Genomic DNA, 27027 nt, shown 5'->3' with positions numbered 1-27027 from the left:
GCCTTGCAGGACCCCCCCATGGGTACTTCGGGCCTCCCAAATTACAAAGCTGCTTTGCAAAGCCTTCTTTGAAACCTGAATAAAGCCCAGACCACTCCCCACCAATCTTTGTCAGCATTAGTGTTGATTGGACACTCCAAGGGGTCAGTCACATCCCTTCCCTCCCCTCCTCACAGAGGGTCTACAGAGGGTCTGCAGGGTTACCCCTGGACTCCACAAAACACAACAAAGAACAACTGGAAGCACACACATAGGTTCGTAAGCAACAGGGCAGGCTGAAAAGACTGAGACCCAGGGAACACCGAGTCCAGATGATGTGGCCTATGAAATCCAAGCCTTCAATCTAAGATCCCCAAAATACTACTATTGTCCAGCGTGTCACCAAGCACGGAGACCCCTGACAGAAAGCAACTCTCATCTTTGGTGGCCCTTACCCCTGGTCTAGACCTCCCTCTTTCCTGGAGAGCCACTGTGGAAAGACCCAAATCTTAAGTATGTGAGATTTGGAAGGTGCAAGGCTACAGACTGTCAGGCAAAGCAAAGAAAGCTGCCTAAGCAGCATCCAAGAGGCAGAGATGCACACAAACACTACCAAAGAAACAAGGTGCCTGTGACACCGGGTGCCAGCCCTGCTGCTGACTGCAGCACCCTCAAAACTAAATCGCAGCCGTCCCCCTGTGAGATCAGAAAATGAAGGCCTACGCCTAGCCCAAGGTCAGCCTGAGTGACCAGCCAGGGAAGGGAGCTGGGGAGAAACTCTGGTCCCAGGGCCCTTGTTTCTGCCGACTTTTCCGCATACAAAGAAGTCCTTAAGGCACCGGTTCCTGAAAAGTCCCAGACGCCAACCCTCGGCCTCGCTCTGCCCGTGGACGAAATCTCGACGATCATACCTCGCTCTGACAGGACAGAGCAACCGAGCACCTGTCACGAGAGCACACGAGAGCAGCCAGCCTGGCCACCGAGGGAGGCAGGAGCCTCCGTGCGACGCCTCCGCCCCTCCCGCCGGCGGCAGGGAACGCGTTGGTCCCAGGCTGCCCGCGTTTCGCGAAGACGCCCCCGCCCGGCTCCTCAAGGCCTTGAGCCGCGGGAGGCGCCCGACGCTCCGCTCTTTCACTTCCCGGGCGGGGCCTGCTCCTCCAGGCCCGGTGCGTCTCCCACCAGGGCCTGACGCCGCTCCGACCTGCCCGGGAACTCCCAGTCCTTCGCCGCCCGCGGTGGCGCCGCCCGGGCACCCGGCCTCGGCCCGGGGCTCCCAAGCGTAGCCACGCCCTCCCTCGGCTGGGCCGCCCCGCGCGACCGGCGCCCCGCCCCTTTAGGCCAGGCCCGGCCAAGGACGCGCGCCGCCCCGCTCCGAACCCCTCTCGGCGGTCCGCGCTCACCGGTCCCGCAGCCGCAGCCACCGCCTCCGGCCCCGCCTCGATCGTCCGTCGCGTCCCGCCCGGCGCCCCGCGATGACGTCGACTCTTCCCATTGGCTGCTCGTCCAGGGCCTGGCGGATTGGCTGCCTGGGCACGAGGGCCCCGCCCCCGGCTCGCCGCGCGCCCGCATTGGCCGTCGGCCGCAGCGCGGGAGGCTGGTTGAACCGCCGGGGGCGCCGAGGCCGGGCGGGCGCGCCATGGAGCGGCTGCGGGACGTGCGGGAGCGGCTGCAGGCGTGGGAGCGCGCGTTCCGGCAGCAGCACGGGCGGCGGCCGAGCCAGGTGCGGACTGCCCAGGGACCGAGGGGCTGGGGGCGCGGCCCGCTGCTGACGCCTTCTTTTTACAGGACGACGTGAAGGCGGCGCCGGAGGAGACCCGCGGTGAGCGCGCGCGGGTCGGCGGGGCGGGGCGGCGCCGGGTCGGCGGGGGCCCAGCCCCCACCCTGACCCCGCCTCCCGCCCGCCCACGCAGCGCTCTACCGGGAATACCGGAGTCTGAAGCGGACGGTGCGTCAGTCCGGTGGCGGCGGCGGGCCCCGCAGCCCGGAGTCGCTCCCCGCGGCGGCCGAGGAGGTACCCAGGCCCCGCCACCCCAACCTCCTCCCACTTTCCCGTTTGGCGGAGTGGCGGAAGCCACGGAGTCGTGACCAGCCCTCCGTGGGGCACAGAACTTGGGAGGAGGACTGGGCAAAGTGGGGAAAGTCCGGACCTCGCTCCAGGTGTGGGAGGCGCGGCTGGGAGCGCCTCTGCGCGCACACCAGCCTGTCTCCGGCTTGTGCTCCTACTGTCTCCTGCAGGCGTCAGAGCCACACTGCTGGGGGCCCCACCTGAATCGGGCTGCGACCCAGAGTCCACAACCTACCCCGGGGCGGAGCTGCCAGGGCTCGTTCCGGGACTATGGGCAGCGACTCAAGGCCAATCTGAAAGGCACCTTGCAGGTGACGGATGGGCAGGCAGTGCGTCTATGCTAGACCCAGGGTGGCAGGGCTACCCATATCCTTTCTGTCACTCTTTCCACACAGACAGGCACAGGCTCCGAAGCCAACCAGGGCATCACTCTCCTGGGAGGGAGCTTCTGGGGATCTCCGCTCTTGACTCCCTTTCTAGTCTAGCCCAGTGCTTCTTAGCCTGCCCTACGATTGAAGGTGCGGGCTCAGGTTTCGGAGTCTACAGCAGCCTAGGGGCCTGAGTTCCTGCTGCCATTCTGTTCCTCCCCTTCCAGGCCGGCCCAGCCCTGGGCCACAGACCTTGGCCTCCAGGAAGATCCTCATCCAAGACACCCACCCCAAAGCTCCCAGGTACAGGACCTGTTCCCACCTTTGCAGAAAAAGTCAGTGATGTGTCTTCACAGTCTTCCGGGCCCTGGCCAAGGCCAGGGCGGCTCCAGCACCTTTGGGCCTCCCTGAGCCTGCGGCTGGGCTCTCTAGATCCTGGCTGGTTGCAGCGCTGTCACAGTGGGGTCCCAGACTTTTTGGGGGCCCCCAAACCCTGCAGGCCTGGCCTAGGCTCAGAGGAATCACAACTTCTGACCGCGGGTGAGTCCGCTATCCTTGGTCCTGGTGCTCGCTCCCAGGGCCCAGAGGCTTCAGCCCTCCAAGAACTCAGCATCGGTGCAGGGAGCCCCCAGCCCAGCAGCAGTCGAGGTGAGAAGCGGAGACGGAATGAGGTGCCCTGGGGGAGCCCCACACAGGTCCAGCAGCCAAGCAGCCAGGCTGGACCTCCGTTGGAGGCGGCTGAGGCTATAGCACTTGAGGAAGACTCTCCAGGGGAACCTGTCCAGGCACAGCCCCCTCAGCCCTGCAGCAGCCGGTCGACCCCCAGGTACCACAGACTCAGCCCCTCCAGTCAAGCCAGGGCAGAGAAGGCTGAGGGCATAGCCCCCTTGCACATTTTCCCCAGGCTTGCTGGCCATGACAGGGGCAATTACGTACGGCTCAACATGAAGCAGAAACGCTACGTGCGGGGCCGGGCACTCCGTGGCAGGCTCCTCCGCAAGCAGGTGAGACAGCGACAGGCTGGGACAGTGCTCCCTTCCCTTCTCTCAACCCCGGCATCTCCCATCCAGTGACACTCCTATGTGGGCCCCCCCAGGCATGGAAGCAGAAGTGGCAAAAGAAAGGGGAGTGTTCTGGCAGTGGTGATGGCACAGTCACAGTCAAGGAGTCTTGTTTCCTGAATGGGCAGTTTGATCACAGGGCACCCCAGTGTCTCCAGCCAGGTGAGATGTCTGCCCTGGGCGGGGGTCGGTCCAGACAACACTGGAGAGAGCAAGGTGCTCTTTTGGGGGACACTTCCGTCCCAAACAGAAGGCCCTTCCAGGTACCCCTGGTCCAGGCCCTACCCTGGCTCCCCTGAAGGAGGGTGGCGGGGATGAGGTTGGCTGTCAGCCCCTTCTGCTTTGGAAGAAGTAGGCCAGAGGAAGGGCACTGCTGCCAGCCTCCTTTGGGGGAAGGGAAGGTTGTGGCCAGTGGTTGTCTTGCCAGTATTGTCTTAGCCCAGACTGGAGCTCAGACTCCACTCTCTCCTGCCTGACCCCAGCAAGTGAGGAAGACGCAGACCCCGCTGGGCCTGGGCCACTGGTGCCTGAGCCCGAGGTGCCTGAGCCTGAGGTGCCTGAGCCACTGGAGGTGCCTGAGCCCGAGGTGCCTGGCCTGGCCCCCGCCGTGCCGCCACTCTACTCCCCAGAGCCCTCAGGGCAGGTGGCAGGTGAGCAGTCGGCTTCTGGCCCAGAGCCTTTACCAAGGGCTTGAGGCAATTCCATCTTGCTAATCAATAGCTGTGTCTGCAGAGACGCCAGCTGAGGTGTTCCATGCCCTGGAGCAGCTGGGGCACCGAGCCTTCCGCCCCGGGCAGGAGCGTGCAGTCATGCGGATCCTCTCTGGTACGCACAGCTGCCAGGGCTGAGGCCGGGCTGAGGCCAGGCTGCAGAGCCTTGCCACTAACTCCTGCCCCACCTAGGCATCTCCACGCTGCTGGTGCTGTCCACGGGTGCCGGCAAGTCCCTGTGCTACCAGCTCCCGGCGCTGCTCTACGCCCGGCGCAGCCCCTGCCTCACACTGGTCGTCTCTCCCCTGCTGTCACTCATGGACGACCAGGTGTGCACACAGGGTCTTGGGCACACATACACAGCTGAGGACAAGCACTTGTGACTCCCAAAGGCAACTGCTGCTTGTCTCCAAACCACTCCCTCCCCCGGGAGCTTCAAGGAGTCTGTGGCTGCAGTCCCAGTCCTGGCAGCAGGTTGAGGCAGCCCAGCTCCACCAGCACCACGGCCACCCCCACGGGAGCTGTGCTGGGAAGGGAGCCATCCCTTGGGCCAGGGCCCACAGGTGGCTCTGAACCCTTGTCCCTAGGACCCGGGGGTTGGTTCTCCTCTCTCCAGAGGGCTTAGGATGGAGGTAGCAGCAGCTGTTGGGTTAGAATCTCTGGGATGACTTGGGGAAGGGCGAGGACCGGGCTGGCCTCTGATGGCCTTTGCTCCTGGATCTGCAGGTGTCTGGCCTGCCCTCCTGTCTCAAGGCAGCCTGCATCCACTCAGGCATGACCAGGAAGCAACGGGAGTCTGTCCTAAAGAAGGTGGGGGCCTCATGGGCCTAGGGGTGAGGGAGGCAGCGGGCGGGCACCTGGGCTGTGCCGCTGATCCTGCTGCTTTCAGGTTCAGGCAGGCCAGGTACACGTGCTGCTGCTGACCCCCGAGGCGCTGGTGGGAGCCGGGGGTCTTCCTCCAGCCACGCAGCTGCCTCCAGTGGCTTTTGCCTGCATCGATGAAGTCCACTGCCTCTCCCAGTGGTCCCACAACTTCCGGCCCTGCTACCTGCGTGTCTGTAAGGTGAGCTGTGTGTGAAGTGGGGTGGGCGGCTAGGACCAGGTAGGCTGGGCGGCCTCACACCACCATGGCCTCTGGTACAGGTGCTTCGGGAGCGCATGGGCGTGCATTGCTTCCTAGGCCTCACAGCCACAGCCACACGCCGCACAGCCCGTGACGTGGCCCAGCACCTGGCTGTGGCCGAAGAGCCTGGCCTCCGTGGGCCAGCCCCAGTTCCCGCTAACCTGCACCTTTCCGTGTCCATGGACAGGGACACAGACCAGGTGGGTGTGCGTGCTTTGGGGACCCCACAGGGCCCCAGCTTCCAACTACGCACACTGATCACTCCCCGACTCCTGTACCCGTGCTGACCACTTCTCACTTCTGAATGCCCACTCTGACTACTTCTTGTCAGGCTCTGTTGACATTGCTGCAAGGCGGACGCTTTCGAAACCTGGATTCCATCATCATTTATTGCAACCGTCGGGAGGACACAGAGCGGGTTGCTGCACTTCTCCGAACCTGCCTGCATCCGGCCCAGGGCCCAGGGCCTAAAGGTGAGGCATGGACAGGACTGGTGCCCCCATGGACCCACCTTGAGCACATATGCCCCATCCCACTGACTATATCTGCTTGTGTTCCTTAAAGGTGGTGCCCCCAAAACCATGGCCGAGGCCTACCACGCAGGCATGTGCAGCCGGGAGCGGCAGCGAGTACAAAGGGCCTTCATGCAGGGCCAGCTGCGCGTGGTGGTGGCCACAGTGGCCTTCGGGATGGGGCTGGACCGGCCGGACGTGCGGGCTGTGTTGCATCTGGGGCTGCCCCCAAGCTTTGAGAGCTACGTGCAGGCTGTGGGACGGGCCGGGCGTGACGGGCAGCCTGCCCACTGCCACCTCTTCCTGCAGCCGCAGGTGGGCATCCCCGCAACCGGCAGTGTTCAGGCCCCCTAGCGCTCTGCCCCACCTTCCAGCGTTCAGGCCCCCGGCGCTCTGTCCCACCCTCGTGACTGTTGCGCTCCAGGGTGAAGACCTACGAGAGCTGCGCAGACACGTGCACGCTGCCGGCACCGACTTCTGGGCTGTGAAGAGGCTGGTGCAGCGCATATTCCCACCCTGCACCTGCGCCAGGCTGCCCCCAGAGCAGGAGGGGGCTGGGGGTGGGGAGACGCCTGTGGCTGGGTCCCCCGCTCAGGAGGTGGAGCAGCTTGGTGGCCGCCAAGCGGCCCCAGGACCGAGAAGGTCCTGTGTGGGCCACGAACGGGCACTCCCAGTGCAGCCGACTGTGCAGGCCCTGGACATGCCAGAGGAGGGTGAGGAACCCAGGGTAAACCACGGGGGTGTGGATGGGCTGGCCCTGCGCCCCCTGAGCCCTGCTCTGCCCCCAGCCATCGAGACTTTGCTGTGCTACCTGGAGTTGCACCCACAGCACTGGCTGGAGCTGCTGGCGACCACCTATAGCCATTGCCATCTGCACTGCTCTGGCGGCCCTGCCCAGCTCCAGGCCCTGGCCCACAGGTGAGACGCCCTGCCTTGAGCAGGGGTGAGGTTGGAGTCAGGGCTGCTGGCCACATGTTCCTTTGTCTTCGGCACAGGTGTCCCCCTTTGGCTGTGTGCTTGGCCCAGCGGCTGCCTGAGGACCCAGGGCAAGGCAGCAGCTCGGTGGAGTTTGACATGGTCGAGCTGGTGGACTCCATGGGCTGGGAGCTGGCCTGTGTGCGGCGGGCTCTCTGCCAGCTGCAGTGGGACCATGAGCCCCAGACAGGTACAGCGCTCCCCACCCCTCCCCACCCCGCCCCAGGTGCTGCCTGCCTGCCTCTGACATGCTTTCCGGCAGGTATGTGGCAGAGCACAGGGGTGCGTGTGGAGTTCAGGGAGCTGGCCTTCCACCTTCGCAGCCCAGGTGACCTGACCGCGGAGGAGAAGGACCAGATCTGTGACTTCCTGTATGGCCGTGTACAGGCCCGGGAGCACCAGGCCTTGGCCCGTCTGCACAGAACCTTCCAGGCCTTTCGCAGGTTGGGAGGAGGTGGGCAGGGCCTGGGACCATCCACTCCTGCCATGGCCCGTTGTAACAGGCTCTCCTCCACAGCGTAGCCTTCCCCAGCTGTGGGCCCTGCCTGGAGCAGCCGGATGAGGAGCGCAGCACCAGGCTCAAGGAGTTGCTCAGCCGCTACTTTGAGGAAGTGGAAGAGGAAGCACAGGGTCCCGGGGGCGTGGGGGACACACACGGTCCCGAGCCAGGGCAGGCCAGGGTGAGTGCCGTGAGGCCAGGCAGGGACGTGCAGACAAACCAGAGCTGCAAGTTCCCTGGGCCACGTGGGCTTGCTGTGTGGACACGGTGCCACAGGAGCTCAGAGGAAGCCCGAGTTGCCTGTCCACGCACAGCTCCAGGATTGGGAGGACCAGGTCCGCCGTGACATCCGCCAGCTCCTATCCCTGAGGCCAGAGGAGAAGTTCTCGGGCAGGGCTGTGGCCCGCATCTTCCACGGCATCGGTGAGGGCTTGGGGGCTCTACCTGATAACAGGCCAGGGGCGGGGGCCACGGCCAGGGCCAGGACGATCCTCATGACTGTGTCTCGGCTCCACCGCAGGAAGTCCCTGCTACCCGGCCCAGGTGTTCGGGCAGGACCGCCGCTTCTGGAGAAAATACCTGCACCTGAGCTTCCACGCCCTGGTGCGCCTGGCCACGGAAGAGCTGCTGCAGGTGGGCCGCTGACTGCACCGTGTGGAGCATGTGGGGCAGAGCTGGGATTGTCATCGGCAAGGACGATGACAAGCCCTGGGCAAAACCTGCCACAGGGTGTGGGACGAGGAGGCTCAACAAGCAGAATTAAAAGTGCTTACCTTTTTCTTTTGATGGAGTCTTGCTCTGTCGCCCAGGCTGAGTGCAGTGGTGTGATCTCGGCTCACTGCAGCCTTGGCCTCCAAGGTGTTGGTTCAAGCAGTTCTCCTACCTCAGCCTCGAAAGCAGCTGGGATTACAGGCACAAGCCACCACACCCAGCTGCTTACGTTGTCTTACGGGCCCTCCTGTCCGATGAGGCAGCCCCCACAGCCTGGGGACACGCACGTTACATATTCCAGGCAGAGACACATCTGGTTCACAAGCACGTGGCTTTATTGAGCTGTCCAGCCGCCCAGCTCAGAGCAAGGTGCTGGGTGCTAGACCCAGATACACAAGGGGCAGGGCAGAGAGGATGAGCAGGAGGATGAAGCAGGGATGTGGCCCTAGCCCATCGGCCAGGGCTCCAGCCAGAGCACCCAGCAGCAGCTTCCCCAGCAGCTCCAGAGTGGCCAGCAGGCTGTAATGTGTGGCCTGAGGGTGTGGAGGTCAGAGTCAGGCTCACACACCCGCCAGTTGCAGTCCCTGTGTCCCTGCTGCCTGTGCTCACCTGCAGGGCCCTGGGGGCCAGCTGGCTGCAGCGCATCATCCCAGTGAAGGTGGCTGTGGTGACCAGGCCTCCCAAGAAGTGCTGCAGACATAGGCTCAGCAAGGCTGCCCCTGGAAGAGCAGAGGTCAGCAGTGCCCCAGGCTCCTGGCCCCTCTCTTCCTCCCTCCCCAAGACCAGCCACTCACCTCTCAAGATTGTGCCAGGACCCAAGCTGGCACCCAGGGCATCCAGGTGGAAGAGCAAGGCAGTCTGGCAGGCCAAACCCCCGAGGCGGAGCCGCAACACCGACTTCAACAGAGGCAGCAGCTCCCTAGGGTGGGGGTGAGGAAATTGGGTACTTTAGGGGATCCGAGCAGATTGGATACAAGTAGGTGGGTGGGGCACACTGGGGAGGGCTCACCAGTGCTTGGCCAGCAATGTCCCACCCAGGGAGGAGCCAGCGATGGAGCACACCATGGCACCCACACCATTCCACAGTCCCAGCTCGGGGGCAGAAACGCCGCGGTCCAACAGGAGAAGCGGAAACAGGCTGCTGGCACCCTGCTCGCCTGGGGCAGGGAGGTGGGCCGTGAAGGGGGGGGGTCCCATAGCTACCTCTCCTCCCCACTAGGGCCTCGGGCCTGCCCTGCCCTCAGTGTTCCTGAGCTGCAGGTGCTGGAGAAGTGGAGCAGCCCCAGAGAGCCCTCAGGGCTGTGGCCAGAGCTGGGGGAGGACACGACGCAAGGCCCAGCTGTAGAGCCCCCATGTCAGGGCCAGGTCGAACAGGTCATACCCCAGAAAGAGGGTGGCCCTGCAGTGGGTTGCAAGCCCCCGGGGACACGCCTCCGCTGTTACCCGGCTCGAGGCCTCACTCACCCAGCTTGTAGGTGAGCACGAAGCCTGCAGTCCACACGGTCCCCGGCACGGCCAGCACGTCCCGCAGAAGGCGCACCGTGTGGGGACGCCGCTCCGAGGGGGGCGGCCGTGGGAGCCGCCGCAGGGCCGGTGCAGCCCAGGCCAGGGCCGCGGCCACCCAGTAGGCGGCAGCCAGGAGCAGGAAGAGCCGCGTCCACGACAGGGTGGGCAGGAGCGCCAGCAGCGCTCCCCCGGCCAGCGCGGCGCCCAGCTTGTACGCGACCACCTGCACGGTGCTGCCCGGCCCCAGCTCCGCCGGCTCAAGCAGCTGCACGGCCAGCGCGTCCAGGGCCACGTCCTGCACGGCGGCTCCCAGGTGCAGCAGCAGCAGCAGCCCCGCCACGGCGGCGGGCAGCCCGGCCCGGCCGGCTCCGGGCGGGGGCAGCCCGGCCAGCAGCCCGCACACCAGCCCCAGGCCCGCCGTGCTGCGCGTCAGCCAGGCCCTCGCCGAGCCCCGCGCGTCCACCAGCGGGGCCCACGCCAGCTTGAGCAGCCACGGAGCGTACAGGGCCTTGGCCAGCCCCACGCGCGTCAGCGAGAAGCCGCGGGCGCGCAGCAGCAGGGGCAGGAGGCCGGACTGGAGCCCGTAGGGCAGGCCCTGCACCAAGTAGAGGCCGGCCAGCGGCAGCAGCTTCCCGCGCATGGCGGCTCGGGCCGGCGGCGAGGCCGGGAGGTCGAGTTCCAGGTGGGGTCCCGCAAGGCGAGGTCCCCTCCGCGTGGGGTCAGGGGCTACGCCCCGGCATGGCTTTGGTTCTGGGACCGGGCGGAGTCAGCGTCGGACGGGCAGGCTGGGGTCTGGACACGTGCTCTCACGCCTCGGGAGTATCCACACCCCGGAACCGAACCCGGAACCAAACGGGGACGAGCGGCCCGGACACTGGCAGCCGGCGGCTCCCGGCATGCTCTGCGCGGCCTCCGGTGAAGGGGGCGGGGCCCCTGCCTCCCGGGGCTCCCAGCATGCTCTGCGCGGCCTCCGGTGAAGGGGGCGGGGCCCCTGCCTCCCGGCATGCTCTGCGCGGTCTCCGGTGAAGGGGGCGGGGCCCCTGCCTCCCGGGGCTCCCGGCATGCTCTGCGCGGCTGCAGGTAAACGGGGCGGGGACGCTGCCCCCCATGGCCCTCTGCCCGCGCCGCGCACCGCCGGCCGGGCAGGACTCTCAGCAGCTTCTCGGCCCCTTGGAGCCGCAAAGCGGAGTACGGGTCACACGGTGCGCGGACTCGGCGTCGCCGGAGTCCGGCGGCCACCAGCTGGGCCGGAAGGTCGGGCGGGCCAGAGCGTCGGCTCGCGGGCGCCCCCGGTGGCCAGTCCGGGTTCGGGCCCGCGGCCGCCCCGCCACGTGCGCGCCCCCACCGAGGTGCTGCGCGAGTGAGAGGCCCAGAGAGGGAAGCTGCAGAGCTGGGCCGGCCTCGCGCGTAAGAAGCGGCCTGCACCGCGGCCGGCCCTAATCCCTCCCGGGAAGCTCGGATCCGCGCCAGGCGTGCGTCCTTCCTGGTGTCTGACCTGGAGTCTGGCTGCTGCAGGGCCCAGCCTCCCTTTTCCAGCCGCCCGCACGAAGGCGTCCGCTTAAGGGTTCCACCGGCTTCCACTCGTTACTTCTGAAACCAGACCCCCACCTTGCTGTGTCTGTGGCTTCAGCCCCTCTCTAAGGCGGTCACAGAGGCATGGAAGGCAGGAGGGCAGCGTGAAAGGTCAGCCCAGGACACGGCCAGCCACTGCCCGTGTCGCCCTTCAGTGTCTGATAACAGGACTAGGAGCGCCCTGCCTGACACGAGCCCGCCCTGCAGAGGGAGGGGCCCACCTGCCTGTTCCCTGCCCAGAGCTGTGCCCTCTGGGGCTCCCAAGGCCCACATGAGGCTGTGAAGTGTGGCCTGTGGTAAAAACCATCTCCAGAATGAACAACAATGGCCCTTGGCCAGTCCTATCTTCAAGTCTGTGAGTCTCTAAAGCCAGCCCCGTCCTTGGGTGACGTGAGGGCACTGAACCCAATGCACTTTTCCAGCTGCTGCGGCCTCTGAGGGGGTTTCTTAACAGCTCAGCAGATTCATAGGGCCCAGGTGTTCTCATCTATCAAATGGGGACTATCATACTTACCTCAAAAGACCGTCAGTGCAGGGTGAGTGACCTCCCCCGCAGCGTCTGCACATGGTAGGTGTTCGGCCATGCTCCCCAGGCCAGGACACAGCACTCCCCACCGCCGCCCGGCCCTGCCCCTGCCTCCTCCAGCCCCAGCCCCTACCCTGGCAGTGTCCTCTCCCTCTGCCTCCTACTCCACCCAGCCATGCCTCACACCACACAATGATACCAAGGGTGGTCTCTCTGGCCCCCAGTCAGTGGCACCACCTCTGCTGCCTCAGGTAAGAGAACCAAGACTTCTTCCCTGAGCTGTCAGTCACCCCATCCAGCCAGCGCCATGCTAGTTCAGCATTTCCCTGTGCCCCAGGGAAGACAGGACTGCAGGGGAAAGGGAGCCAGGAAGGAGACAGCTCTCTGCGCTTTCCTCAGGAAAGGCTGTGTTTCCTCGGGTGGGCCCTGTCCCCACCCCAGTAGCTCTGGGGGCTTCCACAAAGGCGTGCAGGGCCTGGCTTTTCTCACACTCCGGACTCTCAGCCCATTTCTGTGTGATCGTGACAGGCTCTGCCCCACAACCAGAGGCAGCGGGGAAGACCCAGCCCACAGCAGTAGTTTAGTAGGAACAGGTGGGTGATAGCGGTGGAAGGCCCCTTGTCCGAAGACACCACTCGTGCCAGCTCAGGGACCCAGGCCTGCAAGAAGAGGACCACGAGCTGCCAATGCTGCCTCCCTGGAGTCAGACTAATACACAGCTTTATTAGGGACCTGCAGAGAGGCAGGGGCCCAGCCCCTGCAGGCAGCAGGAGCAAGTGCAGTGGGCTCCAAAGGCCCCCAGGGCCCTGAGCGCACACAGGGCGGCCCAGCCTGGCCCCAGCTGGGGTGCTCAGGAGTACTCGAGGGTGAACTTGGCATGGAACCTGGTCAGCTTCTCCAGCAGCAGCCGCAGCTTCTCCAAGGGGGGCAGAATGGTCATCCTGAAAGGAGTGGACAATGAGCGAAGGGCTGGGATGGTGGGACGGGCAGTGAGGGCCAGGGCTCACCGGAAGTGGTAGGTGCCTTCCCGCTGCCCAAAGCCGCTCCCAGGCACCACACAGATGCCGGTCTCCTCCAGAAGGCACAGGCAGAAGAACATGTCAGGGGCCAGGCCCAGCTCCTGGGGACAGGCAGCTGTCAGGGAGGGACACCCAGCCACCGCCGCCCACCCCGAAGGCTCTGCCCCCGCCTGACCTGAGCACGCTGCACCGCCCTCGGGGGGAGCTGCACCCGAGGGAAGGAGTACATGGCGCCCTGCACTGGGTTGCAGCTGATGCCTGGAGCCTCACTGAAGACCTGCTCGGTGAGCCTGGCCTTGGCCGCCAGCTCTGCCAGCACTGCCTGCCTCTCCTGTGGCCGCCAAGGGAGGGCCCATCAGGGCAGGGCACTTGGCATCCCCGGCCCGGCAGCCCACCCCCATTAGGTCACCTGGGCCCCCTAGCACCTGCAACTCACAGCCTGGAACTGCATGAAGGAGGGGTCAGTGGGCGCGGGTGGGCTGACCACCAGGTCCAGCAGGGCCTGGCCTGGCACCGGCGGGCACAGCCGCACGCTCATCAGCTTAAGCATCTGCTGCTGCACCGCAGGGTCCATGTTCACCACCTCCACGTAGCCGCCGCGGAACCCACACCTGCCAGGCAAGGGGCATGTCCAGGCTTGGTGGGGAGGGGTGGCCTAGCGCATGAGGTGGGTCAAGCCGTGCCACGGGAGCCCCCACCCGCCTCGCCTGCACGCACTCGCCCATGTAGCCCTTGGAGGTGGAGTGGAAGGAGGCGAGCTCCTGCTGCATGGCATAGGGTGGCCCCATCTCCATGAGCACCTTCTTGAAAGAGTGGAACTGTGAGCCCGCCGCGTACACGTTGTCCTGGTACACCTGGAAGGGCGGGAGACGTCACGGGGGCCAGCTGCTGCCCTGCTTCCCACCCCCCGTGGCGCGCACCTCGTCAGCCAGCAGAAAGAGCCGCTCTTGGAAGGCGAAGCGGATCACGGCCTCGATGCACTCACGGGTCTGCACCTGCCCTGGGGTGCGGGGGATGCAGCGGGGCTGGGTGAGCCCGGGGAGGGAACTGCCCTCCAGTGGGCAGCCAGGGGCCTGCGCGGGTGCAGGTGCGGGAGGAGCACGGCGGGGTGGGGTGAGGCGGAGAACGCACCGGTGGGGTTGCCGGGGTTGATGACACAGAGCGCACGAGGGCGGCAGTGGTCACGCGCCTGGCACAGGGCGCGGTGAAGCTCGGCCACGTCCAGCGCCCAGGCGCGCTCCTCCTCCAGGTAGTAATCCACCTGCACCGCGCCCAGCTCTGCCAGCGTGGCCGAGTAGAGCGGGTACTGCGGGATGGGGATGAGCACGCCCGTGCGCGTGTGGCCCTCACCAGCCACCAGCAGCTTCAGGACCGTCTGCAGGGAGGAGGGGAAGGAGAGGAAAGCAGGTTGGCGGGGCCTAGGGCTGCACCCATCCCTCACCCTGGTGCCCCGTCTGTAGTGTCAGGCATGTCTTTCTGCCCAGGTCCGGCCTACCACGATGGCGTCGCTGGCCCCTGTGGACAGGAAGACGTTGTTGGGATCAGCAGGGATGCCTCCGTCTCGCCTCTCAATGTACTGCGCCACGTCCTCCCGGATCAGCTGGATGCCAGAGCTGATGCTGTAGGCCCCTGAACCCAGGGGCGGAGCAGGATGGGAGGCACAGGTGAGGTTCTCTGCAGCCAGGCCAGGCACGGTGGCTCATGCCTGTCATCCCAACATTTTGGAAGGCCGAGGCGGGCAGACCACGAGGTCAGGAGATCAAGACCATCCTGGCCAACATGGCGAAACCCCATCTCTACTAAAAATACAAAAACTAGCTGGGTGTGGTGGGGCGTGCCTGCAACTCCAGCTACTCAGGAGGCTGAGGCAGGAGAATCGCTTGAACCAGGGAGTTGGAGGTTGCAGTGAGCTGAGATCGCACCACTGCACTGCAGCCTAGGGACAGAGTGAGACTCCTCTTCCTCATAAAAAAGAGTTCTCCTCAGCCCTCCCAAGGGACTTCCCTCCTCCAGTGGGCACATCTGCCCTCTGCTTCCTCTGGCCCTGGCTCTCACCCAGGCTGTGGCCCCCGCATGCCTGCAGGATGCGCTCCGCTCTTCTCTTGGCATCATCAGGGAAGTTGGGGCTGTTCAGAAGATCAGGGTTGACACAGAGGGCCAGGACCTGGGAAGACAGGGTGCTGAGGCAGGGGTGCATAGGCAGGCGGGGCGGAGGGTGGTGTCGGGCAATGCAGGAGCCTCACCTGGCGCAGGAAGGTGATGGGCCTCTGCCCCATAGCCTGTGCATCTCCGATGTTGGCACGGATGACCTCGGTGAAAGGCTTCTTCACACCCTGGGAGGAGAGGGGACGGGAGCAGGCAGGGAGGCTGTGCCTTCCTAACCCCTCAGCCCTGGTCCCATGTGTCAGTGGGGCTGGGCCAACCCGCCACCAGTGTGACCTGGAGGGCAGCAAGGGGGCCTGGGCCGTACCTGGCGCAGTTCCTGCTCCAGCTCCAAGGCTCGCTGCACTATGGGGCCACGCACTGCATACTCCACCTTCCGCACTCTCGGGTTCATGCTGTTCAGCGTCAGCACCTTCTCCCGAAGCCCATTCCCTGCCACCTGGCTCTGGTCAACTGTGCTTGAGGCCATGACTCTACCCAGACCAGGAGGGAAGGCAGCTCAGGCGGTGGCAGGACCAGAAGTGGGAATGGGGACACCTGGGTCTGGCTCAGCAGGCCAGGGCTGGGAGGGGCAGCCGTAGCAGGGGGACTCTGGACAAGAGGGCACCCTCTTCACCGCAGCTGGCCCCACTGGTAGGGACAGGAAGGGCTGAAGGAGCTGGGGACCGTTGGGCCCCGCCCCACCCGTCTGGGCACAGCTCTGCCCCAGGGAGGCAGAGGCAGTGGGTGAGGCGGCAGGCGGGGCTTGGGGCGAGGCCCAGTGCCTGCTCAGTGTCCCCACAGAGGGAGAGCAGGAGATCCACATGGGGGGTAGGTACAGACGTCAGTCCGGACAGCTCTGAGGGACGAGGCATGGGGGGAGGGGAGAAGGCAGAGTGCCTGGGTTGCTCGGGGGGTGAAGTGGGTGCCTGGCAGCCCTAAGGGGCTGGCAGAGCTGGAAAGGAGGGACCCCCAAGGCAAGACTGGAACCTGGGCTGCTGGGATTTACCCTAGCAGGACTCGGCTGAGGCCAAGCCCTCGTGGCACCCGAATCTGCTTCGGCCTGCAGACCTGTCTCCTAGTAACTGAGCCAGACCTCGGGAATCCAAGGGGTGCTGGGGGGAGGGGAGGGGTGTTCGGGCTCTGGGTTCCATGTGGCCCCTGCAGGGCTGGTAGCCATGGCCCAGGGGCAGCAAGAGCTGTATCTGGACCTTAGTCCCTGATGAGCACTGTGAGGGGCTGGAGCCAGGCAGTCTAGCCCTGGGCCCTGTGACACCTCACACCGTGGCTGCTGTCATGCCCTTTTGCCAGGCACCAGCCTAGGGTTGCCCTTGGGACACACCCCAGGCTAGAGGTGACCTGAGTTCTCCGTCCCTCTTGTTCCCAATTGGAGGAGAGAGTAGGAAGCAAGCTGTGATAGGCCGCCAGAGCCCCACCTCCACAGGCCTACAGAGCTGAAAGGCCACGCTCAATGCTGGCCCACCCCAGCGGCCCACCGTGAAACCTGAACCACGAGGGTCAAGGGGTAGGCCCTCTGAGCAGGGCTGTGGGCAGCCGGTCAGGCCCAAGGCGGGCCTTGGCTCCTCTGATCCTGCTGGCTGGGAGAAAAGCCATAAGGAACCCTGGACAGCCAGCCCCCAGGCCTCTCACCTTGCACTTCTCTGCTCCGCTGCCACAACGGCCTCCCCGGTGCAGGCCTGGACCTCTGGCCCCCAGGCTGGAGCACAGGTTAATATGGGCCTGGCCCCAGGAAGAGCCAGCCCCTGCCCGCCCCCTGGCAGTAGAGCCCAAGTGGCAGCCCTGGTGGCAGGTGGACCTTGGGCAGCTGCCCCACCCCCCACACTAAATTTAACCAGCAGCCCTGTGGGGACGCCCTTCCAAGCAGAGATGCTCCAGGAAGGACACTGGGTGCTCGGGCCCGTGCTGAGCCAGGAGGGAGAACAGGTCAAACCCACGCCACCCAGCACTGGTGCCATGCAAAGCCACCCACCAACAGACTAGCTGGTGGTGCCCTCAGCCCTCCTGCTTGAGGCCCCTAAGGGCCCCCCTCACCCCTGACACGTTGTGCCAGCCAGCTCAGAGCCAGAGTGGCCAACTGCATGTCCCCTATGCAAGCCCAGGCGGAAGCTGGCAGCCAGGCCCCAGGATCAGGGCTGTATGCCAGGAACTGGGGACCCACAACCTCCCCCCCACCCCCCCAGGGAGCCTCTGACACAGCCTCGTGCTTGTTCTGCCCCTCTGGCTCTGACAAGAATCTTGTGGAAAACACCACCTCCCTTTCCGGGCCATGGTCCCTGGGACCGCGACCCTCCGCCCCCTTCTGCACAGACACCCTCAGCCCTGGCCACCATGGAGGCTCCTGCAAAGCACCTTGCTCCTCTCAGGAAAGCAAAGGGTTACGGAGGAGACTCCAAGAGGCTGAGCACGGGAGGGAGTGGGTGAGGTCCGGGCTTCTGGCCCGGTAGCCGTGGGCCTCACTCCCACACAGTTGGGGCTGCCACATGTCCCAGCATGGACCTACAGGCCTTGTGCTCACAGCACGGATGGCACCCCAGCCAAACAGCACAACCCACTCCCCACCGTGGGACCGTGGCCCAGCTGACACACACAACAAGGCTCCGTGGCAAACAGCCCTTTATCAAAGTCGCAGGATAAAAATAGTCTTTGCAACCAGATGTCCCCCAGGCATGTCTTCTGCCCTGAGAGGGGCCAGTGTCCTGCCCTCCTGCAGCACCGGGCCACGCACCGTGGGGAGCAGCCTCGGGCTGTGCCTGGGACGGGGCCCCTGCACGCTGAGCAACCGCCTCACATGAGCAGGCAGCATGGTCTCCTCTCCACAGGCACCTCCACCGCCGGAGCCGTGAGCTTGAGCAGGGGTGGGTCCCCGCCGGCCCTGAAGCCACAGTCAGGCTGGGGGGTCTCCGTGTCACCAGGCAGGCCAGGCTCAGTGGCCCCGGGGCCCTCGGGCCCCTCAGGCGGGGTTCGTTGCAGCTTGGCGGCAGCTCGCTGGCGCTTCAGGTCAGCCAGGGTGTGGTGGGCCTTGTTGTGGACCAGGGTGTGGGGGGTGGTGCTGTCTGGGGGGCTCAGCTGGTAAGAGACGATCCGGTCCAGTCGCTTGGAGTACAGATGCCGGGCTGGGGAGCCCCCTACTCGGCCATTGTGCGGCCTAGCCACTTCGGGGCTGTCATCCTGCGGGCAGGGGCAGTGAAGGTCCCAGAGGCCACCAGGGGCTCCTCCCCCTTCCCCGGCCTTGGGTTCAGGCTGTGTGGTCATGGAGGGTCAGAGGAGAGGTGGAGCAGCAGCTAGCCTCTGCAGGGCACCATTCCTAACAGGCAGGAGGCCCGCGCACAAGCCAAGAGAGACCCAGGGCAGAGCCAGGCCCATCGCTGCGCTGGGCAGAGCAGGGACGGGCGCTCACCTCTGGGGGCGGCGGCCCGAGCTCGGCGTCAGTCTGGCCATCATCGTTGTCTTCGGGCGGCTCCGGGCTGGTGGGTGGCGGCTGTTGCCACACGATGGCCTCCTGGGCATGCTGCTTGCGGTACAGGTCGGTTCGCTGGGTCAGGCTCACCCGCCTCACCACCTTCCTGGGGAGAAGGGAGGAGGAGGGTGAGGGGAGGGAGAGCGCCGGGAGAACCCTGCCTGCCCCCTTGGACTCTGCCCCCTTGGACTCTGCCCCTAGTTCGGCTGGCACGCCACCAGGGGGGGCTGACGTCTTCGAGGACAGGCCTGGGGCGGGGCCTGCTGGGGGCGGCTCACCCGCGGCTGCCTGCGCTGGAGGTGCGGCGGCGCAGCAAGGGGCGCTGGCGGCCCTGGGCGCGCAGGAGGGCGTCATGCTTGTGCTTCAACTCCAGCAGCTTGGCCCGCACCTCCTCGTCCCCGCACACATCTGAGAAGTGGGCGCAGGCGTCAGGGCGCTCTCCCCGCCTGTCCTCTCCCCCGGGTGGAGAAGGGCCCCAAAAGCTCACCAAGGGGTGTCTCGTCCATCAGGGACTTCGCGTTCAGGTCGGCCCCGTGCGCCACGAGCAGCTCCACCAGGGGCACCTGTGGGCGGCCGGCGGGAGCTGGAGAAGGCTGTGCTTCCGGGAAGCCCCTTCCCACCTGCTCCCGCCTGCACTCACCTGGCCCCAGTAGGCCGCGGCGTGCAGCGGCTCCCAGCCGTCTTGGTCCTTAGCGCTCAGGCTGGCTCGGTGCTCCAGCAGCAGGGCAGCCGCCTCGCTGAACCCGTTGGCTGCTGCGATGTGCAGCTGCAGGCGAGCGCCCGGCCTGAATTCAGCCCACGCCCCCACTCCAAGCAGCAAGGCCCCCGGCCCCCGCGCCCGTCACCCCCCAGCCCTCACCAGTGTGGCCCCGTGGTCCAGGGGGGCATGGAGGTCTGCCCCGGCCTGCAGCCGGCTCCGGATGTCGTCCAGCATGCGTAGTTCCGGCACGGCGCGGGCGGCCTCGATGCTGTCCTGGGTGATGCCTGCGAGGCGGCAGGCTCAGAGCGAGCGCGCCCGGGAGCCCTCCCACAGCCACAGCGCCGCACCTACCGCGGTCGGCCATGGCGGTCTCCAGGCAGTCCAGCGTCTGCTCGTCGTCACACAGGTCGTAAGGCATGTTCCCATCGGTGTTGACTGCCAGGAGATCGGCACCACTGCAAGGAAGATGCACGGGGTGCTGGGCACCGGGCCTTCCCCACACGCCGGGCTCTTCACTGGAACCCCTCAGGAGGCACGGGGTAGCTGTGGAGGAGGTACCGGGTCCACCTGCTGCTGGGAGAGGTGCCCTTGGAGCCCATCGGCTGCCCCTCAGTCCTAGACAGGCCTCCTGCAGTCCGTACCCATCAGGCCTCCAGGGACAGCAGTGCCCAAACGGGCACTATGTGCCTGCCTGTTGGGGGAGCAGGGACCCTAGGGAGCACAGAGTGGTGGGGGCACAGGACCAGGCAGCCACACTGAGAGGGCTACAGAGCTGCAGGAAACATGACCTAGGGAAGGAGGGTGGCAACGGGTGCTCAGGACACGGACAGCGTGCCCATGTGCAGTGGAGGAACAGGCCTGTCTCTGCACACCCTACATCCCCGCCTGCCCCACAGGGGCAGCCCCTGACCTCTCTCCCACCACAGAAACCTGGAGTGAAGGGGAAGGAAGCAAGGAGGCTTGTGGACCCTGGGTGAGGCCACCACCCCACTGCTCTGCCTCCTTCTGTGTTAAAGGTAAAGGCCCTAGCTGTGCCCATGTACCCTCTCCTCACAAGCCACCTGGCTTCTTCACTCCCTTTCCCTCCTTACCAGTTCAGTCCTCCTCATTGACCAAAGCATTTCTCTGCACACCCTGTGGGGGCCCAAGGCCTGCCCTCTCTGCAGGACGACGCATGCTGGGTGGGCAACGCTGCCCTGGGCACATGCTCATTTCCCTGGGGCCCCAGGCCTTGCTCTCCATGCAGGACACAGGCAGGGTCAGCAAACGTGAAGGCGGGAACACAGGAGGCCGAGAGCCAGGAATACTGCCCAAGAGGAGCCCCCGAGCTGCCATCTGAGAGGAAGCCCCTCCCTGCCACAGGCGCCCAGCCGGCCCTACCTGGAGATGAGTAGCTCCACCAGGTGCAGGTGGCCACAGGTGGCCGCAGCATGCAGAGGCGTCCAGCACTCGCTGTCGCAGGCATTGACGCTGGCCCCTGACTCCAGGAGCTGCTGCACCATCTCCCGGGAGTCATCGATGCAGCACTGCAAACCATGCAGCGTGAGCGGCCAGAGTGTGGGGGCCCCCCCTGCCCCACCCACCCCCAGTGCAGGCTGACCTGGTGCAGGGCCGTCAGGCCGTCCTCGTTGGCCAGGTCAGGACTGACCCCGCTCCCAAGGAACTGGCGGACTGCAAAATGGTGGCGAGGTGAGGACAGGGGGTCCTGTCCCTGCTCAGGCCTGGGCCTAGAGTACCGTAGTCAACTGTGCTTCAGCCAGGACTTGGGAAAGGACAAGGAAGACAGTGGTGCCCACGGCAGGAGGCACACTAGATCCCAGGAGGGGCAAGCAGGAGCACCAGGCATCTGTCTGCCCCAGGCCAGCGGCACTCCCAGAAGCCCCCTGCCTCCAACCACCTGCAGGCCTTTTGTGGACGTGCTCCAGCCTCCCAACCCCCAGAACAGGCCCTCCTCCAGTGTGAGAGGAGGCCTCCAACAATCCCACACTCCCTTCCACCTGAGAAGAGCTCCCTGCCCCGAGGCTGCCACAGCCAGGCAGTGCCTTGGGCTGGGGAGGCATCATTCACAGGAATCGGTAGCTCCCTCGGCATTTCCCCAACAACCAGCCCAGCCTTGTGTTCACCATGTCCCCCAATCCTCCAGGACCTGACCGGAGGCTCCCCACCACCAGAGCACATGCCTGCCCTTGCTCCCCTCCCCTTCCGAGATCCCAGCTCAGGCCCAGGCTCTCGCTCAGGTCACTAGTGTCCTCCCTGACGGTGCCTGGGGTGCTGTAGGACGGCTCCACGCCTTCCCACAGCTCCCAGTGGCACCACGGCACCCTCTGCCTCTTCCCTCTGCCTCCCGGAAGGGCTCCTGTCCACATAGGAAGATGCAGGCCAGGAGCTGCCAGCTACTCCTCACCCTCTGCCCTGGAAGGAGGCAGGAAGGCATCTCAAGGGCCACCACAGTGCCTCTTGCTCCCAGACCCCAAGCACCAGAAGTGGAACCCACACAGCTGGGGCTGCGAGAAGCATGGGACACAGGTGAGGACAGAGTCAAAAGCAGAGCCCGGGGCAGGCGCTGAGAGGGAGCCCACCAGCATGGGCTCTGTGCCTACCCAGGGCCTGGCTCTCTAACCCAGAGGCGGGGGGTACCACCCTACTTTACAGAGGTGGAGACCAGGGCTCTCCTGATCATCTCAGCAGCCTCGCGAGAGGCAGTAATGACTACTGGCCACCCCTGCTCCTGCTGGACCCCACGCTGGGTGCTTCTGCTGGGTCACCCCATGGCCTTGGCTCAGCTCACAGCAGGACCCCCTCTGCATGCAGCCCCCACCTAAAGGACAGCTGTCCCAGCACGGGCTGCCTTCAGGGCTGCCCACTGCTTGCCTGACAGAGGGACCCTGGGCCACAGAGCCTGAAGAGACCAGGCAAGATCTGGGGGCTGGAGCCCAGGAGCTGTGGATGGGCACAGCCCCCAGCCTCGGCATGAGATGGCACCCGGTGACAGGGAGCAGGCTGCCCTCGGGGAGCTGCCCTGTAGCGCAACCACACTCACCTTCCTCTAGGTCATTTCGGGCAGCAGCCTCCAGAAAGACAACACTGGGGGGAAAGAGGACCTGCTTCCGGGGCCCTCGGCCAGCTGCCTCCTTCCGGGGGCGCTCCCCAGGGCCCTTCTTGCCCTGGGCCTCCTTCTCAGCCTGGGCCCACATCTTCACCTGCTGGGCACGGCGCTTCTGGGCGTGCTTCAGCCGCTCCTGCGTGCTCATCCTGCCCACCATGGGCATCTCTGCCAGCAGCTCCAGGTGCTCGGCCATGGCGGGGGCTGATTGCCCACGGGGCTGCTTGGGGCACCAGAGTGGGGAGCTTGGGGGCCAGGCTGGGCCTGAGGGGTGGGGCAGCTGACTGGACTGACACCCTTGGGGGCATCCCCTTCCCAAAGCTCCGTGCTCTTGGCTGGGTCAGGAGGCCCCACGCGATTACCAGGCCCAGGCGGCCCTGGGGGGTGAGCCGGGGCAGGGAGGGCAGCGTAGGAGGGCACCCCGAACCTGATCCCCAGGCCAGTCTCCAGCTGTCGACTGGCAGCACCTCGCCTCCCTCCAGGGGTCAGGGTGCACAGCCTGTGGGAAGCAGCCCTGAGACCTGGCCGGCCTCAGTCCAGGGTCTGAAGCTAATTACCCAGATAACAAAGTTCCAGCTTCCTGGCACCTTGCTGAGGGGGAAGGGAGGGCAGGGCCAATCAGCAGCGAGCCCCTGAGAGTCCCTGAGAGCCCTCTTTTCACCTTCTAGGCTCAGGAGCCTGGATAGGGCCTGGGAGCAGCCATGGCCCAGCCCCGCAACGCCTCCCGGCTGGGTCCCCTGTGTTTGAGATCAGTGCATCAGTGCTAGCATCAGTGCTAATGAGGAGGTGCAGCCACAGAGGCTGCGGGAGGGCAGGTGGTCAGAGTCCTGGAGTCCTGGCCCCAGGGCCCAGGGCTGAGGCTCTCTAGGCAGCCAGGGCACCAAGGGCACAGGCGGCCAGCCGACAGCGTCTTCACGAGCACCTCCCCTTCCGGCAGCTGCACACCTGGGAAGTGGGGAACAAGGAAGCACATTATCAAGGCCGGCTCGGGGCAGAGCGGCCCCAGGGGAGCACCTGTCCTGGGCCTCAGGTGAGACCAGGCTTCCGGCCGTCTCAGGCACTGCCCTGTGTGAGGCCCACCCTCTGTCCGCAGAGAGCACTGCAGGGCAACAATCCTGGGGATACCAGGAGCTGCTCTGCCCCATCCTGCCCCACACCCAGAGGGCTCCTCCCACCCACCCTTTCCAGAAAGGGCTGCCCATCCCAGCGAGGCAGTCACTGCTAGGCTGCTCCTCCAGGGCCAGACACTGCCCTCAGGCTGGGCAGGGTGAGTCTCCTGGGACAACCATGACGGTCCTGCAGGCTACTGCCTTCAAGTGCAGGCCCTGCCTCCCAGGCCTCAGCCTGTCCTGACCAACACCCCAGCCTCTCACCGCCCAGCGTCTAGACCTCTTCCTTGCTGGGGTCCTGCAATGCCTCAGCCGTCCTGGGCTGCAATAAAAGCCCCCACCGGGTGCCTGGCTTATGCCTATGGGGACAGGCATGCAGGCAGCTTTGGCTGGGACACGACCCTGCCTGTGCATCCGCTATGGCCCTAGTCCTGCCCAATACACCGAGTGTGGTTGCCGGGCTGGCCATGGGCCACACCTCAGAAAGTGCTCCGTCTTCTGCAGGATGCCTGCCAGGAGTCCCGTTCTCCACCCAGCCAGGCCTCATTACCATTCACACACTGACCCAACTCCATGGCTGGACCTGCAGCCAGGGGTTTCAGAGACTGCCCCCTTCTTTCAGGAAGGGAACTGTCCTGGGCCAGGTCAGATTAAGCCAGTCAGGTCCTTCCCGCTCAAGGGCCCCCAATTTATCTGGGAGCCCCACTTTACAGGTTTAGCCCACTCTAGATATAGTCCCCCCTCCGCAAGCCTGGCTTCAGAGGCTTCCTAAGGGCATGGCCAATAAGGCCAGTAGCCACAGCCTGGCTTGCTGTCTGCCAGGTAAAGCACTTTTCCAAGCAGTGACTCTCCCTCCGAGCAACCTGCTCCCAATCCTGGGCAGATCTGTAGACTGCAGAGGCCAGGGCACATACACACTGGCCAGACACCCTGCCCAGGCTCCCAGGTCCTCCCCTTGCCCTCTAGAGACACAGCATGGGTACCAGAGAGGCTGGAGAGCCAGTCCTGCAGGCATCCTGCCAGCTCCCATCCATAAGGACTGGAGGCAGACCACATCTGGCATGGAGCCATCCCTCCCTGCCAGCCACCCACAGCTCACACCCTCTTCCCAACAGGGCTGGCAAAGTGAGATCCTCACCTCTCTGTCATTGGCATCTCTGGACTTGCCAAGAACCCACCTGGGCAATAGCTACTCATCCCCACCCCAACCCAAAGAGATCACAAGCCAAGAGCAAGGGAGGCTGCCCTTGCCCGGCCCCCCATCTCTCTCCAGCCATAGGAAGGAAAGATTAAGAAGATTTAACAGTCAGGGAACAGTGGCTCAGGCCACTACTTTGGGAGGTCAAGGTAGTAAGATCGCTGGAACCCAGGAGTGGAAGACTAGGTTGGGCAACAGAGTAAGACCCTGTCTCTACAAAATAATTTAAAAATTAGCTGGATATGGTGGTGCGTGCCTGTGGTCCCAGCTCATGGGGAGGCTCAGGTAGGAGGATCCCTTGAATCTGGGAGGTAGAGGCTACAGTGAGCTGAGATCATACCACTGCACTCCAGCCTGGGAAACAGAGCAAGATCCTGTCTCAAAAAAAAAAAAAGGATTTAGCCGGGCGCGGTGGCTCAAGCCTGTAATCCCAGCACTTTGGGAGGCCGAGGCAGGTGGATCACAAGGTCAAGAGATCGAGACCATCCTGGTCAACGTGGTGAAACCCCGTCTCTACTAAAAATACTAAAAATTAGCTGGGCATGGTGCCGCGTGCCTGTAATCCCAGCTACTCAGGAGGCTGAGGCAGGAGAATTACCTGAACCCAGGAGGCGGAGGTTGCGGTGAGCCGAGATCGTGCCATTGCACTCCAGCCTGGGTAACAAGAGCGAAAACTCCGTCTCAAAAAAAAAAAAAGATTTAACAGACGTCACCTACAGTCGCCAGCATTTTATAGAAAAAAAGATGGGCCGGGCACGGTGGCTCATACCTGTAATCCCAGCACTGTCGCCTAAGCCCAGGAGTTCAAGACCAGCCTGGGCAACACAGCAAGACATCTCAATTTATATTATTAAAAAATAATTAAAATAATGTAATAGAAAAAATAAATAAAATTTAAAAACAAAAATAATAATGTAAGAGAAAAAAATTTTTTTTTAATTTTTTTTTTTTTTTGAGATGAGTTCTTGTTACCCAGGCTGGAGTGCAATGGCGCGATCTCGGCTCACCGCACCCTCCGCCTCCTGGGTTCAGGCAATTCTCCTGCCTCAGCCTCCTGAGTAGCTGGGATTACAGGCACGCGCCGCCATGCCCAGCTGATTTTTGTATTTTTAGTAGAGACGGGGTTTCACCATGTTGACCAGGATCGTCTCGATCTGATCTCGTGATCCACCCACCTCGGCCTCCGAAAGTGCTGGGATTACAGGCTTGAGCCACCGCGCCCGGCCTCAATTTTTTTTTTTAAAGGAAGAAAAGATGTTCTGATGCCCGTGTCCTACAAAAGAGAAAGCCTGAGCACAGCGGCTGTGCTTCTGACGGAAGGCCTGCCTCGCTCATTTTGAGGCGCATCCGTGAAAATTCCTCGGAGAACAGCATCTGGACAATGGGAGCCCCCGCCCCCAGCCCCTCTGGCTGCAGAGGGAAGCTCACAGGCTGGGAGGCCCCACCAAGGCTCACAGGGCACTTGGCCCCCACCCTGGCAGGCCCACCTTCCCAGCTAAAGCTGCCCAAAGTCTCCATGGGACCCTGGCCAGGTTCCCGCCCTGCTCAAGGGTCCAACTGCCTCCTCTAAGAGAAAATGAGGTGCCCAAAGTGAGCCCAAGAAGTTCCAGGGCCCCCATAGCGGGTACCCCATGCCAGGGGGTATCCCAGTGCCCAGCTCCCCTCAAACTGACCCCTAAGCATCCACTCCTCTGGCCTCCCCGCCCAGAAGCCAGCCTCGGAAGGAAGGGGCAGCCGAAGGCAGGCAGCAGTGGCCTGAGGGCTCCAGGAGAAAAGGCTGTCTCCTGCCTACCTGAATCTTGGCTGCCCCAGCTGAACTTCACCAAGCTTTGTCCACTCCTCCCTGCCATGAGACAGCCACGAGCAGAACAGCCCAACAGAGCTGAGAAGACTTGCCCCGCGGCTGAGCCAGGAAGGCTGGGTGGCTGGCTCTGTAGTCCCAACAAATGGACACACCCAGGCCGAGGAGGCTGGTCAGGGCGGCTCCCTCTACTCCATAAACCTTTCCCCAAGCCTCCCTGGAATGTCAAACAGATAACCTGGTGAGTTCATTCCAGTTAGCTAAAAGATCAGGCCAGCTGCACGTGAATGCAGGACCCAGGCGGGAGGAACTCCATGCAGGATCCTGGGCACTGTCCCCGACCCTAACCCACTGCCCCTCACAGCCTGCATACCCCTGGGCCACGTGGCTTCAGGAAGGGAGGCCCAGCAGGGTACAGAGGTGTAGGGAAACGACCCCATAAGCACTGAGGCAGGAGCAAAAAGACTCAGACTATTTCTGTATCAATAATGAAGAAAGTAACTTTTATAATTGTAGTCGTTATTATTAATATGTGATGTTAGTTATTCACAGGTGATCTTAATTCCTTTTCTAATGCCTCTCAGGTCGGAACTGTGAACCTGGGGTGACATTGTGAATGAATGACCCTAAGGCAAACTGCTCTAAGCCCCCTGTCACGCCCGCATAAGGGCTGCTGGAGGGCGCCTCGGCTGTGCGGCAGCGCCAGCGCTGGGAAAGCCCCGCTGTGTAGCCAGCTAGGGGAGGAGACGCCCAAGATGGCCGAGACGTCTCCTTCCTGGGGAAGTTAGGAAAAAACTCCGCTTCTCCACGCTCTTGTGGTAGGCCTGACGGCTGTCAGCAAACCCACAAACCTCTGGGGCTTAACTGTCT

At 64.3% G+C, this 27027-nt stretch overlaps 4 protein-coding genes and 1 long non-coding RNA gene across 14 annotated transcripts; 2 read left to right on the top strand and 3 right to left on the bottom strand.

The window, feature by feature from the left end:
* Positions 1 to 1528: 1528 nt before the first annotated feature.
* On the top strand, positions 1529 to 8078 carry RECQL4 (RecQ like helicase 4). Of its 4 annotated transcripts, XM_039464739.2 has the most exons (21): positions 1529 to 1699; positions 1765 to 1798; positions 1890 to 1990; positions 2215 to 2355; positions 2640 to 3416; positions 3509 to 3635; positions 3956 to 4123; positions 4206 to 4298; positions 4376 to 4512; positions 4910 to 4993; positions 5073 to 5246; positions 5327 to 5506; positions 5638 to 5779; positions 5871 to 6133; positions 6243 to 6531; positions 6607 to 6736; positions 6814 to 6983; positions 7056 to 7236; positions 7311 to 7473; positions 7607 to 7715; positions 7813 to 8078. In XM_039464739.2, exons 1-21 carry the CDS (start codon positions 1616 to 1618, stop codon positions 7935 to 7937), a joined length of 3672 nt encoding a protein of 1223 aa, XP_039320673.1. In that variant the 5' UTR covers positions 1529 to 1615; the 3' UTR covers positions 7938 to 8078. The 4 variants fall into 4 exon arrangements, with proteins under 4 accessions (XP_039320673.1, XP_039320670.1, XP_074243404.1 ...); XM_039464736.2 differs by having other exon boundaries at positions 6243 to 6736; XM_074387303.1 differs by lacking the exons at positions 7607 to 7715; positions 7813 to 8078 and having other exon boundaries at positions 6243 to 6736; positions 7316 to 7388.
* Positions 7703 to 11694, bottom strand: MFSD3 (major facilitator superfamily domain containing 3). Of its 3 annotated transcripts, none has more exons than XM_074387306.1 (5): positions 9468 to 11694; positions 9013 to 9160; positions 8798 to 8922; positions 8613 to 8722; positions 7703 to 7858 (listed from the first exon to the last, which is right to left on the bottom strand). In XM_074387306.1, the coding sequence occupies exons 1-5, from the start codon at positions 10147 to 10149 to the stop codon at positions 7823 to 7825; spliced, it is 1101 nt and encodes a 366-aa protein (XP_074243407.1). In that variant the 5' UTR covers positions 10150 to 11694; the 3' UTR covers positions 7703 to 7822. The 3 variants fall into 3 exon arrangements, with proteins under 3 accessions (XP_074243407.1, XP_010328249.2, XP_039320668.1); XM_010329947.3 differs by lacking the exon at positions 7703 to 7858 and adding an exon at positions 8318 to 8536 and having other exon boundaries at positions 9468 to 11689; XM_039464734.2 differs by lacking the exon at positions 7703 to 7858 and having other exon boundaries at positions 8318 to 8722; positions 9468 to 11692.
* Positions 11695 to 12288: 594 nt separating this feature from the next.
* Positions 12289 to 16822, bottom strand: GPT (glutamic--pyruvic transaminase). 3 transcript variants are annotated; one of them, XM_003942037.4, is made up of 12 exons: positions 16419 to 16822; positions 15097 to 15262; positions 14870 to 14959; positions 14682 to 14790; positions 14122 to 14255; positions 13758 to 14001; positions 13547 to 13626; positions 13344 to 13480; positions 13063 to 13237; positions 12802 to 12957; positions 12615 to 12727; positions 12289 to 12548 (listed from the first exon to the last, which is right to left on the bottom strand). In XM_003942037.4, exons 1-12 carry the CDS (start codon positions 16742 to 16744, stop codon positions 12458 to 12460), a joined length of 1821 nt encoding a protein of 606 aa, XP_003942086.4. In that variant the 5' UTR covers positions 16745 to 16822; the 3' UTR covers positions 12289 to 12457. The 3 variants fall into 3 exon arrangements, with proteins under 3 accessions (XP_003942086.4, XP_010328139.3, XP_074243406.1); XM_010329837.3 differs by having other exon boundaries at positions 12289 to 12520; XM_074387305.1 differs by having other exon boundaries at positions 14122 to 14141.
* Positions 16823 to 17385: 563 nt separating this feature from the next.
* On the bottom strand, positions 17386 to 22259 carry PPP1R16A (protein phosphatase 1 regulatory subunit 16A). The gene is made up of 10 exons (XM_003942038.4): positions 21987 to 22259; positions 20547 to 20617; positions 20327 to 20472; positions 19298 to 19401; positions 19106 to 19230; positions 18887 to 19012; positions 18734 to 18809; positions 18525 to 18654; positions 18187 to 18352; positions 17386 to 17957 (listed from the first exon to the last, which is right to left on the bottom strand). The coding sequence occupies exons 1-10, from the start codon at positions 22243 to 22245 to the stop codon at positions 17574 to 17576; spliced, it is 1587 nt and encodes a 528-aa protein (XP_003942087.1). The 5' UTR covers positions 22246 to 22259; the 3' UTR covers positions 17386 to 17573.
* On the top strand, positions 19398 to 26189 carry LOC120362286 (uncharacterized). 3 transcript variants are annotated; one of them, XR_012514217.1, is made up of 4 exons: positions 19398 to 19500; positions 19843 to 21472; positions 21997 to 23079; positions 25602 to 26189. It is a non-coding gene; the product is annotated as an uncharacterized LOC120362286 (long non-coding RNA). The 3 variants fall into 3 exon arrangements; XR_012514218.1 differs by lacking the exon at positions 25602 to 26189 and adding an exon at positions 24274 to 25271; XR_012514216.1 differs by lacking the exon at positions 25602 to 26189 and having other exon boundaries at positions 19843 to 19962; positions 20175 to 21472; positions 21997 to 22083.
* The last annotated feature ends 838 nt before the right edge of the window (positions 26190 to 27027 follow it).

The sequence above is a fragment of the Saimiri boliviensis genome, chromosome 15 (genome assembly GCF_048565385.1).
Source record: "Saimiri boliviensis isolate mSaiBol1 chromosome 15, mSaiBol1.pri, whole genome shotgun sequence".
Classification (NCBI taxonomy): Eukaryota; Metazoa; Chordata; class Mammalia; order Primates; family Cebidae; genus Saimiri; species Saimiri boliviensis.
The sequence above is the reverse complement of the archived record's forward strand: the minus strand, read 5'-3'. Positions and strand labels throughout refer to the sequence as shown.

Coding starts and splice junctions, on each gene's coding strand:
- RECQL4 (XM_039464736.2), top strand. CDS start 1,616: ATGGAGCGGCTGCGGGACGTGCGGGAGCGGCTGCAGGCGTGGGAGCGC. Junction 5,780..5,870: donor CCAGGGCCCAGGGCCTAAAG/GTGAGGCATGGA, acceptor TGTTCCTTAAAG/GTGGTGCCCCCAAAACCATG. Junction 7,716..7,812: donor CCGCATCTTCCACGGCATCG/GTGAGGGCTTGG, acceptor GCTCCACCGCAG/GAAGTCCCTGCTACCCGGCC.
- MFSD3 (XM_039464734.2), bottom strand. CDS start 10,149: ATGCGCGGGAAGCTGCTGCCGCTGGCCGGCCTCTACTTGGTGCAGGGC. Junction 9,161..9,467: donor CGTGCTCACCTACAAGCTGG/GTGAGTGAGGCC, acceptor TCCCTGCCCCAG/GCGAGCAGGGTGCCAGCAGC. Junction 8,723..8,797: donor TCCTGGCACAATCTTGAGAG/GTGAGTGGCTGG, acceptor CTGCTCTTCCAG/GGGCAGCCTTGCTGAGCCTA.
- GPT (XM_003942037.4), bottom strand. CDS start 16,744: ATGGCACCAGTGCTGGGTGGCGTGGGTTTGACCTGTTCTCCCTCCTGG. Junction 12,728..12,801: donor GGGCGGTGCAGCGTGCTCAG/GTCAGGCGGGGG, acceptor GCCTGTCCCCAG/GAGCTGGGCCTGGCCCCTGA. Junction 12,549..12,614: donor GAAGGCACCTACCACTTCCG/GTGAGCCCTGGC, acceptor CACTCCTTTCAG/GATGACCATTCTGCCCCCCT.
- PPP1R16A (XM_003942038.4), bottom strand. CDS start 22,245: ATGGCCGAGCACCTGGAGCTGCTGGCAGAGATGCCCATGGTGGGCAGG. Junction 19,231..19,297: donor GACCGCCATGGCCGACCGCG/GTAGGTGCGGCG, acceptor GCCGCCTCGCAG/GCATCACCCAGGACAGCATC. Junction 18,810..18,886: donor CCGCGGCCTACTGGGGCCAG/GTGAGTGCAGGC, acceptor GGCCGCCCACAG/GTGCCCCTGGTGGAGCTGCT.